Here is a 12,996-nt window from a genome sequence, read left to right on the forward strand (position 1 = left end):
GGTGACAAAATTTCTTTTAAATTTCTGTAAGAAAGTTCAAGGATTTTTTTTTTTTTTTTTTTTTTTAATTCTTCAACAACATAAGTATTTCATCCTTTCTTAATGCAATGCTTATTGTATGTTATTTTTTAATAAATAATTGGTTAGTCTTTACAATCTGGTATCCCTTTTGCCAATCGGTGATTGACATGCCTAGCCTGTTATGGTTAGTCTTAGGGCATTTATAGCACCTATCACACTCAATTGGTTAAACTAATTACTCTTAGGCAATGTTTCTGAATCCTTATTAACAAATCCCTGCTGTGACTGCATTATAATTGCATTCCTGTTTAGATGGTTCTTCATCAACTTCTTTAACCAGTGACTCCATTATTTTCCTGGGAACAGATATTAAATTAACCAGTCTGTAATTACTCATATCTCCTTTTGAATTGGGGAAACATTCTCACCTCTAGTCCATAGGAACCTCTTCTGACTCCAAGGATGCACTCATAATTATGGTTAAGGGTTTGTTTACCTCCTTTGCTGCCTCCCTTAATATGATTGAATAGATCCGATACACCCACGTATCATTTTTATGTTTAGCTTCAACAATTTCTCTTCCACTTTCCTTTCAGTTATGACAAAATCATTGAGCTCCCCATTAAAGTTTGATAAACTTCTGGCATCCCTTTTCCTAAAGAATTCCTCATGTGTGAGTGTAAATGCAGAATACCTATTCAGTTTGTCAGCAACCTGAGCAGGATCATCAGCACCCATTTACATCAAGTGGCCCAATGTGATTCAATCCCCTCCATCTACTGTTAATATAAACATAGAAATCTCTGCTGCTGTGCTTTGCATTCTTTGCAAGAGTCTTCTCATAATCTGCCTTAGTTGTCTATCCTCCTTTGTAACTTAATTACAGACTAATTTATATGTACCATAGGCTTCTGTATATGCATCCCACACATTTTTCTTCTCTGCCACAAGTCTCATCACTTCATCTGACATCCATTTATGGTCTAAGCCTTGAGCAGTATTTCTTAATTAGTATGAAAAGCCTAGTGGCTTTTTTGATTAATTCCTGAATTCTTCCCATTTAGAATTTGCTGTTGGTAACATCATTAGTTGGTTCCACTGCATAGAATTTAAAAACTCTCTGTAACTATTGTAGTCACCCTTGCAAAAGCTTTTCCCTTTACTCTTGATAGTAGTTATGTCTTTAATTAAATTCCACATTAGGGTATTGTGAACACTGCCACCCAGTTTTTTACCTGCAGATTCTTAATTCATGAAGAATCACTGCTAATAACTGGGTCAAGGGTATTGCTTCCTCTTCTTACCTCTATTACATGTTGCTGTAGAAAAATGTTATCCAATAAATCTGGAAAGTTAAATCTCCTATTATAGACATTCTAATTTACTGGCCCACTATTTCTTTGTTCAGTTGTTTGGTATACTTATCATAGTCATTAGGCCTATAGCACACTCCTACTGTCATTTTTTTGGCGCCTCCATAGCCAGGTGGGAAGGAGCAGCAGTGCGTAGCACACGCTTCTTGATTAGACCGGGGTTCGAGCCCGTCACCACCAAATACGGAGGATGCGGAAAGGTCAGGGAATGACCACTGCATATCCCGGAGCAATATGGCCTTAGTTGCTAATGCTCCTGAAAACCAAATAACAACAACAACAACAACTGTCATTTTTGTTTTCCCAGTGCTTATATTTTAGGAGACTTAATGAAGAGTATGCTCAATGAAGGTTATTATATAATTTTAATTGCTTTGTTTTTATTTTCACATTTAACAAAAATATGAAATATTTATGTGTTTTATCCTCCTATTACAGTTGACGTTGAACATTCTCATGTTCGTTTTCTTGGTAATCTTGTTTTGAACATTTGGGATTGTGGAGGTCAAGAAGCATTTATGGAAAATTATTTTGCTAGTCAGCGAGATAATATCTTCAGAAATGTTGAGGTGAGTACTCTACTGCTTGCACTCTTTTAATAATTTCCCTGATATTGATATAAATTCATAACTATATATTTAAATAGTTACTAGAATATTTATGCATTGTACTTTTTTTTTTTTTTTCACACAGTTAATAAACATGTAAAGTAAAAACTTTAGTACAGGCCATAAATGCCTATAAATTTTTTTGTAATGAAAACTTTAAATAACTTTTTTAAAACAAGGAAATCTTAAAATAACAGCATTTGAAATTAAATTGCTTAAGGTCACTGAATTATATTAGAAATAGGTATTATACCTGTGTTAAATATTGATAATTTTAAGAAGCAAGGCTACAATATTTTAAAATACTTTTAACAAGGTACTTATTCTGTGATTTAACATTCTTTTGATAGAAGAGTAACTAGAGTATTTATATTTAAAATAAAGATATGTAATAAAAACATAATTTTGATTTAAAGAGTCTCTCTCTCCTAACCTTCCACAGAGGAGGAGGGGGACAAGGCTACTTTTCCGGTGGTCCCACTGAATTCAATGAGCATTTTTTATCATACGAATATAGTAATGTAAAGCATGTGCATGGCTTCAGGATGTGATTTCTTATTTTGAGTGAAAAATATTATATGAACATGGCATCAGTTGAATATTTGTGGAGATATGGCTGTTCAAAATTAAAGTTTAGAATGATTCAAAATAAGAATAAGACAACATGCATCTGGCAGGAGGGTTTATTCTTTGTTTTGTTTACAAGATTTTGCAGAACTGCATTACCTTGCAGTTTGACTCTTGTGCCTTGTGCATTTGATAACTCTTGTGTACAATGCATTTGATAACTTGTGTCTTCATTGTGCCTTCAGTATTTTCTAATGATGAATATGTTGACATGATTTATGTTTTCAGATTTTATGATAGAAATGCTGTTTGTTGCAAAATCCCAGCAAAGATTTCCAAATTGATAACTTCCAAATAGAACAGTGTTTGGTTGTATTTCTTAGCAATTGAAAGAGACCGGTTCATTTCATTGTTTGTCTTTCATCTAGGTATTTGGTTATATAACATGTAGTAAAGAAAAAAAAGAACATTATCACCATGATCCAGAGGAGTCAACAAAATAGTACTCAGAGGAATTTTGCATGTCTTGATGTTCTGCAGACAAGAGTAATTAGAATGCTATGTAATATAGGATGATGTCCAGTGGCTGAAGTATTGCAGTTGGAATATGGCCTGGTTATCAGTACACCTTGTTCATTTTACCAAAGTAAAATTAACTATATGAGCAATTCACAAATGAGCTGTCTTGTATATTGAGGTTGAGGATAGTCTGTTTGAAAACCTATTAAACTTTGAGTCCATGTTATGCCAAATCTTGTAAAAAAAACGTCAAGAATAAACACTTTGCCACATTGCCAAGTTCATGTTTCCTTATTCATATTTTGTAGAATTCTAAACTCCCTGTATAAATTCTGAACAACTGTAGCCCCAAAACTGTTTCAAATTGGATCCATGTTGATATAACTTTTTTTTTCCCTCGAAATGATCTCAAATGACATCTTGAAGTTATGTACAAGAATAATAATGTAATATTCAGACTAAGATGCATTTAGGGCTAAAGCCTCAAGCTTGCAGCAAATTTGGACTATGTATATATTGCATCACTTGGGTACCCACCCACCAAAGAGGGGACCAAATAGCCCGAAACGGTGCCATCTAGGTGGTGGTACCTATCTGAGAATAAGTAACATTAGTCTTCTTCTTAGGTGAAGCGTTACTTATTTGAAGTAGTGCAATATCGTGGCAACTCGTTGTGAAGGTATTCACAATATGAGATATAACTTAAAACGATGCCGCCTTATAAATATTCTGTTTATTCAGAAATGGCTGTGTATTAATGATGCTATTGCACTTAATATATATATAGTCTAATGTAATATTCCTAATAATTCACCCTGTAGATTTGCACACTGAAAGTATGTTAAAATATGACCATGTACATAATATCAAGTAAGGCCTGTTGCTCACAGAACAGCTTGCACACGTTGTGGCATGCATGTTGCAAGGTGCTACATGGATCTTTATCTATAGATATTTTAAGTGGATATGTGGACATCTTTACTAAGATGCAGAGGGTGAAGGCTGCTTAAATATTTTGTGGTGGTACCTATCTGAGAATAAGTAACATTAGTCTTCTTCTTAGGTGAAGCGTTACTTATTTGAAGTAGTGCAATATCGTGGCAACTCGTTGTGAAGGTATTCACAATATGAGATATAACTTAAAACGATGCCGCCTTATAAATATTCTGTTTATTCAGAAATGGCTGTGTATTAATGATGCTATTGCACTTAATATATATATAGTCTAATGTAATATTCCTAATAATTCACCCTGTAGATTTGCACACTGAAAGTATGTTAAAATATGACCATGTACATAATATCAAGTAAGGCCTGTTGCTCACAGAACAGCTTGCACACGTTGTGGCATGCATGTTGCAAGGTGCTACATGGATCTTTATCTATAGATATTTTAAGTGGATATGTGGACATCTTTACTAAGATGCAGAGGGTGAAGGCTGCTTAAATATTTTGTGTTTAATGACGAGTACATGCCCCACATCACAGGCAAGGTGACACACACAACACAGAGCATGGGGAAATTAAAAATTCAGGATTGTTTTAGACATATCCAAGAGGCACCTCCGTAACCAGGTGGGAAGGAGCAGCAGTGCATAGCACATGCTTCTTGATTAGACCAGGGTTCGAGCCCGTCACCACCAAATACGGAGGATGTGGAAAGGTCAGGAAATGACCACCGCATATCCCGGAGCAATATGGCCTTAGTTGCTAATGCTCCTAAAAACCAAATAACAAACATATCCAAGACAGTCCCAAAGTTAACATATTTTGTGCTGAAAGTTGCTGAAAGATATACATCTTGTCTTTCACAAAAAGAATGATCACTAGTCCCATGTATCAAAACATGCTGGAAAATTGTGGTCATGCCGATTGCTCAAGATGGTATCAGCAACAATGTGCTCTTTCAACTATTAGTAAAGACCAAAAGATTCAAGAGAGCTAGATATATAAAAAAAAGTTCACCAGACTATCAACCTCAGCTGATATGATACCATTTATAAATTATGATGTGGTTTGCAATGTTGATATACACTGAGTGATCACTGAATTATGACCACCCCTATGAAAACTGAATGCGACCCGTTGACCACGTGAGGTATGAGAGCGCACAGTTAGTCGACCTACGTGAGGTATGAGAGCGCTTATCACTCAGTTAGTCGACCTATGTAGCATAGATAAGGTGTCAGTGGTCCGTGTAGGTAGTAAAATTCCGAGTTTTACACATCATTCTGATGGGTAAAAGGAAGGATTTATCGAACTTTGATAAAAGACAGATTGTGATATCTCGACGATCTGGTGCCTCGATTTCCCAAACGGCTGAACTGGTGGGGTGTTCAAGAGCCGTCATTGTTAAAGTGTACCAGGACTGGTGTCAATATGGTCAAACAATGACCCGATGGCAAAACTGGAAAGGTCAGCGAAAGGTTGATGTTAGAGGTGAGCGTCAGGTCCGACTACTTGTACAGGCAAACGGGTGCAGCACTGTTGAAGAGTTTGACTACCCAAAACAACCTAGGCCAACCTGGAACAATATATGGCATGACCATACGCCGCACTTATGGGCTATATCAACAGACGACCCCTATGGTATCCTCTCCTAACCAAGGTTCATCAGCGTAAAAGACTCATCTAGTGCAAAGAGCATGCAAGTTGGACATTAGAAGACTGGAAGGTGTGTTGATCGGATGAGTCATGTTATTTACTCCACACCGTGGATTGTCGGCACGGATTTGGCATCAACAACATGAGGCTCTTGATCCATCATGCATGGTATCAAAAGTGCAGGTGGTGTGGGGCATGTTTCACTAGAAGGAACTTGGACCCCTGGTCCGCGTGGAACAACATATCACTGGTCTCTGCTATCGTCAACTGCTTGCTGACTGTGTACACCCCACTATGTTACACTTTTTTCCTGAATGGCGATGGTGTCTTCCAAGATGACAATACGCCAAGCCATCGGGCACTTGATTTGCAGGAATGGTTTGAGGAACACAGTTCTGACTTCCAGCATATCAATTGGCCTCCGAACTCAGCCGATATCAATCCCATAGAGCACTTGTGAGACACTATGGAAAGCCATATCAGGCGTCTGGATACACCAATCACCTCCATACCTGCATTGCCAGCCGCATTACACACAGCTTGGTTGGCCATACCTCCCGATCACTTCCGAAATCTTGTTGAATTAATGCCACATCGGAAAGCTGCTGTACTGAGGGCAAAAGAACCTACGAAGTATTAGGTAGGTGGTCATAATTCAGTGATCACTCAGTGTATAATTTAGTATCCCCGTCTACCGACTTCAACTCTAATGGTTTTCCCCTACCCCTGGTCTATAAAGAAATTGATTTATTTTTTATATTTTTAATAATGTGATTTAAGCAAAAGATAAGCTTTATCTCAAATTTCAATAAAATCACAGGTATTATAGTTTAAGATACATTCACACTTCTCAATATGCTAATATTACATTATTAGCTTAAGATATTTTTGTTTTTTTTTTTTCCTCTAGTAATTTCTTTCAATAAATTCTGGTAATTATAAACCTTTTCAGGTACTTATATATGTTTTTGATGTGGAATCTAGAGAACTTGAAAAGGATATGCATTATTATCAGTCTTGTCTAGAAGCCATTCTACAAAACTCCCCTGAGGCAAAAGTGTTTTGTTTAGTTCACAAAATGGACCTTGTTCAGGAAGATCAGCGTGACTTAGTATGTGATTTTCCATATCTATATATATATGAAATATAAAGAAATGATGAAATCCTGTTTGTTTTTACAGATGTGCATGCATTTTCAAATTTTATGCTATTTACCTATAATGATATTAGTAACTTTCAGTGAGAATTGTCCTATATTTTCATTCCCTAAATTATATAAATCATCATAAATTCATTTGAATCATTCTTTATAATCAAATTTCATGCGTTAATTATGCAGTAATCTTTGCTATTTTCATAATGCTTGATTAAATGAATTTATAAGATTTTGCTTTATTTAATTCATTTTTTAATTTATTTCACTTAAACATGATACTATATTAAATGTGTTTCATTGTAATAATTTATTTATTTGCCATAGATATTCCAAGAAAGGGAAGAAGATTTAAAGCGCTTATCTCGTCCATTAGCCTGTACCTGTTTCCGCACATCGATATGGGACGAAACACTGTATAAGGTAATAAACATAATCCAGGCTCATAAACATAGATAGAGATGTATACATATTCACCACCACCTAAAATTTATGGAAATTTCATCTTTTACCATTTGATCTGATATGCTTACTTTATTTTTTGAATTTCAGTCATATTTGTGATGTTTTGCAAATATTCATCATAGTATCTGTTGATACAGACATACTGAACAGTGAAGTCCATATCAACTTATATGTTGTCTTCCATGGTAGTATATTGGTTTTGCCACGTGTCACTCATTTGGAGATGTATAGAATCAAATCCTGTTGGAGTAATTCTTAAAAAGGCCTCTTCAATTGGTGCTGTAGTTAGCTAATCTCAGGCAGAGGAAGCAGAGTTTCCCTGAGTTATTCTGGGCTTATCAGCCCACACAACATGCATATTAGTCCTTAATATACTTTGGACATTACCTGAAGTTCAAGACCTGCTAATTAAACCACAGGTAGGAATATGAAATAATCCAGGCTATAAAAGGATGACTATTGATCCAATACATAAAAATATTGCCACTGCCTATGTGGCTGTTTTGGACATTGTGTCATCTTCAGTGAGGAGCTAAGCACAGCAGAAAACCCAAGTGACCAAGTAACTCATAACTCTTCTAATTTGTACAAATTGATTACAACCATTTTAAAAACTAGGTAAATTGTGAATGTACGATAAACAGAAAAGAAAGGAAGGGAACAAAAAATGCATTGAACTAAAATAAGTGAAATCAAGAAATCAGCATATTAAAGAAACTAAATCATGCATATTATATTAAAAACATAACTATCATCATAATTGAACAGAACATTGAATTATACCTGACTTTAGATAATGAAAACCTCGAATAATGATGCAAATCAAACAGACTATTAGAACTGTGACGTATTAGAAAAGTTGCTACATTGGTGGACTGAAAAAAGGTGCCTCTTTTAAATCCTTCAAAAACCCTAGGCAAAAGAATACACAAAGTACTGCCTCAAACTTTATTAACTTAATATACATTGGACATTACCTTAAGCTAGAGACCTATTAACAAAACCAAAGGTAGGAACACTAAATAATCAAGGCTATAAAGGATAAGTATTGACCCAATACAAACAAATATTGCCACTTCCCATATACCTGTTCCAAACATTGAGTTCTCTTCGGTAAGGAAGTAGGAAGATCAGAAAACCTAAATGACCACATAAATTTTCACCTTGTTTTTCTGTATTGGGTCAATAGCCATCCTTTTATACTTTGGATTATTTTGTTATCAGGTCTTGAACATTAGATAATATCACTTATGCACCTTCTTTAATATATTGCAGTTCCAATGTTTGCTTGATTTCTGTTGTTCTTTAAAATTTTTTTTTTTAGTTTTTGTAGCTGAAGTCAGGTTTATTAATTCAATTCAAGGATCTGTTCAATTGTGATATTAATTATGTTTTTAATTCGATTTGTATGATTTGGTTTCTTTAATGCAGTGATTTCTTGATTTCAGTTGGATGTATTCCCTGCCCTTCCTTTGCTTTACACTTACCATATGGTTGCAGCTTATCTAATATTAAAAAAATAATATTGCCTAATTTGTATAAATAAGAAGTATGAGTTTACTTGGTCACTTTGGTTTTCTGCTCTCACTCAAAAGGATGTAAGTTATAACAAATTTTCGTGTGAAAAAATGTAAATATTGGATTATTATTTTCTACAGATAATATTGTGCTTCTGAATAGTAACCTACAAGATTTTAAATTAGATATAGGTTGTAGGCAATTTTGCATGAAAATTAGTTAGACAAAAATGAAAGTTTTGAAATTCAAGGAAAATTTGCAGTGTGAACAAAATAACCAAAATTGAAATAAATTAATGATTTTGTGTATTTAATAAAGATGAAAGTTTAGACATAGAAATAAACAATACCATGATTAAATCAGAAGTGTAAAAAGTCAATTAAAATTCATTTGTCACAAAATAAATTACCTGTTTGAAACAGTTTTAAGTCTATTTTAATGTTTGGAGCTGAGAGCTATGTAAGAAATAAAGGAGCTGATAAAAAATTAGAAGCTTCAGAAATGATAATTTTAATAAAAATAAATGGAATTGATAGATGGAAATAATGCCAAGCATATTAAAAGTGAGGAAATAAGAAAAAAATCTTGGAGGTAATCAATTAAGTTTTGGGCTTTTATTGATTTTGTTTCTTTCTTTATTTGGGATTTTATAAATAGCAAATTCTCAGAAGGTTAAAACTAATGAATATTACTATAGTGATTTTCCAGATTGGTAGTAATCTGAATTTAACTTTATTTTTGAGGATGTAATAATAGTGTTATTCTATTAATTGACATTCCCAGTGGCATCTAAGAGGAGAGATGGATGCATTTATGTCAGAGATAAGTAAAGATCTTTCAGTTACAAATATATGCTACTTATTTTGTATATAGATAGTATATAAAGCTTTAAAACAGATTGAGTAATCAAAATCTTCAAAACAACAAATTTTTTTAAAATGTTTTAAAAATGAAAAATTCTTATTTTGCCATTTAGATTAGTAAAATGTATTCCGATTTGAATAGAATATTGAGGGGGGAAAATTAAATGCAGTAAACTCTTTAAAATCTGGCACTCTTGGGGATCAAGAGGTGCTGAGGTTTAAAATTTTACAGATTTTAGAGAAGTATACCTACTGGTTGATAGGTTTGGAGAAGCACATTTCATTGTCTGTTAAGCACTAGCAACTAAACTTGTTAACATCTGTAAACCTTTATTAATACATTGTGGAGAAATAACAAAGATCAAGTTTCATTTTTGCCACTGTTATAACCATAGCAGACAGAAAAACAGCAACTCAGTCACTTGCTGGGCCTTGTCTTCCATAGTATTGGAGTAGGAAGCCACATGAGTGACCTTGAGCGGCCTGCGATTTTTCTTCTTAGTTGTGCACCTCCAGCTGTACCCACACTGAGCATTCTCTCTCTCTCTCTCTCTCTCTCTCTCTCTCTCTCTCTCTCTCTCTCTCTCTCTCTCTCTCTCTCTCTCTCTCTCTCTCTCTCACACACACACACAAAATGTGCTGGATTTTACAGTGTTTACTGTATCACTATTGCTATCAGTTTTACTTGTACCTGTGTTCCCTCCAGATATCTACACCTTTTCTCAGAATTAATAAATTCCTATTTTTGACATGTAAATTCTAATACATTCATAAACATTGTTTCAGGCATGGTCTTCCATTGTATATACTCTCATTCCAAATGTTCAACAGTTAGAAGCAAGTTTGCAACAGTTTGCTAACATCATTGAAGCTGATGAGGTGCTTCTTTTTGAAAGAGCTACATTTCTAGTAAGTGTTCATCTTTAATTGTTCCAGAATTTTTGAGAAAGTTTTGAATGGAAATATTAGTAACTTTGATTAAGGAATTTGTTCACAATGATAAAGCATTCAGAAGTGTCGAAGAGAACTTACTATATTTTTGTGAGATGTTATAAATTGTTTGATGATTTGAATTGGTAACTAATACAATTTACATTATAATGACCTTTTAGAGAGATAAATAGCTTACTTATACAGCAAAAATTTCAACTTCCTAGAGCTTGGAATGAATAACTAAAGAACAATGTGTTATTTGGTTCACATTACGATATTTTCACAATACGATGGAACGGATTAATATCATAAAGAAGGGTGCAGTTTTTTGTATAGCTATGCGCGTGGTTTGAAATGTGGGATTTATGAATGTTTAACATTCATTTTTTGCAATTAATCTTCATATTTTCGATTTTGTTGATACTTGATACTTGAAAAAAAAAAAAAAAAACTCATAAAGCGGGAACTGCCTGTACTTGACTAGCATTTGGTTAATTTAGTGTCATTATATACATAAGAACTTTTTTTTTTTTTTTTTTTTTTTTAATAACACCAGTGGTACTCCTAGCAGAGAAGATGCAGGAAGAAGTTTTCTTTTATTTATCTTTCCCTTTTTCACAAGACTGAATCTGTTTCAGGCATGTTTAGTCTGCAAGAAACTTGTTTTCTTTCAGAAAACTTGTGTATACTTGTAGTATACTAATACCTAGTAGCCTTAGTTGTTTTTGTACACACCGGCATAGTGTGTTGTGTAATTTAATGAGCTGGAATCATTAAAACAGTCTTCCTGGATGGTTACCCTTGTCCATAGCACAACAGTTGTAATCACTGTTCTCCCACACTGAGTAGAAAAGACCTGGGTTTGTGAATCCTGTCAATGATGGAAGGAATTTTAATAAGCTTTTTTCACAATGTGGCTGGGTTTATTGGTCCCGGGTTATGGTTGTATGGCTTTTCATCCAGTAAACCAACTCAAGAAAATACAATTATAGAAATGATATATACCGAACATCATAGCTTTGGTTGCTTAACACACAAGCCTAACCTCACAACCTCTTCCTCAATGACAGTTAATGTGGAATGCTACATGAAACTCCAAGACCACTTTATTCCACTGCTTCGGGGCATGGCAGCAAACATAGAAGAAACGTTTCTCCAACAAGAATAAGATGTAGTAGCAAAACTACATGTGGTAATTGTGGTTCTTCATCTTCATTCATCTTTAATATTCAGGGTAACAAAGGCAACCCTGAAAGTTTTTATTGCTAAATACATACACATTTTCTTAAAATGTTATTTATTTGTGAAAAAATTATCAGTGCATCAAAATAAAAATGTGTTATAATTTTAAAGTAGCTCATACATGTATATGAAAGGCTGCATTGGGTGAGTTGTCATCCATATTTTAAAGAGCTGTGCCATTCCTCATTTAAAACATAGATTTAGTATGTAAAATATGTATTAAATAGTTTTGTAAGTTATATACAGTGGCGGACAATAAAACTGCATCACTTGTGAACTTTGCAAATAATGTGTTTTGTGCTGCATTGTGGGTTGCAGATATGTTTGAAATGCATTTGTTAGATGGGATATATATCTCTGTGAATGAAATCCAATAAAAAGACTCCACCTGATGTACCTAATTGCCATAAATATCTTCCCAAAGGGTAAAATGCATAATTAATGGAAATATGAGAAATCATGCAAATGGCAAGCATGACAACCAACAAAATAAGTCCTCAATATTTTGTTGTTCCTCCTCAAGCTGCAATTACATCCTTGCAATAATCTGGCATAGAGTTAACTTCTAGATACTGTTGCCCAGTTTTGTGGTGCCACACCCTTACAATGCTCTCCTGCAGCTCATTTGTTGGCTCAACAAATGTTCTACTTGGGCCGATAGGCATACAGACCACATTCCGAAAGCTGTCTTTGGACTTCGTGCACTTGTTTCAATGCCAGAGGCATCTCAAAGTCCAATTTTAGATCACGAGCACTAGCATGGCGATTACGAAGGCATGGCTGTTTCAAATATTGATCTTGGGAAGGCATCACTCTCTTATGGCCTGATCCAGGTCTTTTCTTCACATCACTGGTTTCACGCTTTAATTTCAGCACCTGGGATACTGTTGACTGGTGGCACCCTATTTTATCAGTGATAAAATACCCCCAAGAAACCCCTTCCTGGGGCAGAGCAACAGCTACACTTTTTTTTCTTGGTATCAACTGAACATATAGAGCCATGCTTACACCTCTGCAAAATAGGATACTAATGAGCATATTCAATGCCATATTTATTGAAACAACTGATGCAATACCTTGCAATTACTGTGTGATGCAGTAGAAGCATTATCTGACGTAATACCTTTGCA

At 34.5% G+C, this 12,996-nt stretch overlaps 1 protein-coding gene across 1 annotated transcript in view; it reads left to right on the forward strand.

Moving 5' to 3' along the window:
- The window catches only part of RagA-B (Ras-related GTP binding A/B), a 58,147-nt gene that overhangs the window by 16,696 nt on the left and 28,455 nt on the right, over nt 1–12,996 (forward strand). Inside the window, exons 3-6 of the mRNA XM_090385440.1 lie at nt 1,833–1,963; nt 6,645–6,803; nt 7,173–7,268; nt 10,478–10,600. Of these exons, the coding sequence (XP_090241566.1) occupies nt 1,833–1,963; nt 6,645–6,803; nt 7,173–7,268; nt 10,478–10,600 (509 nt within the window). The remainder of the gene's footprint in view (nt 1–1,832; nt 1,964–6,644; nt 6,804–7,172; nt 7,269–10,477; nt 10,601–12,996) is intronic.

The sequence above is a fragment of the Mastigoproctus giganteus genome, chromosome 11, assembly GCF_048544385.1.
Source record: "Mastigoproctus giganteus isolate SK-2022 chromosome 11, ASM4854438v1, whole genome shotgun sequence".
Classification (NCBI taxonomy): Eukaryota; Metazoa; Arthropoda; class Arachnida; order Uropygi; family Thelyphonidae; genus Mastigoproctus; species Mastigoproctus giganteus.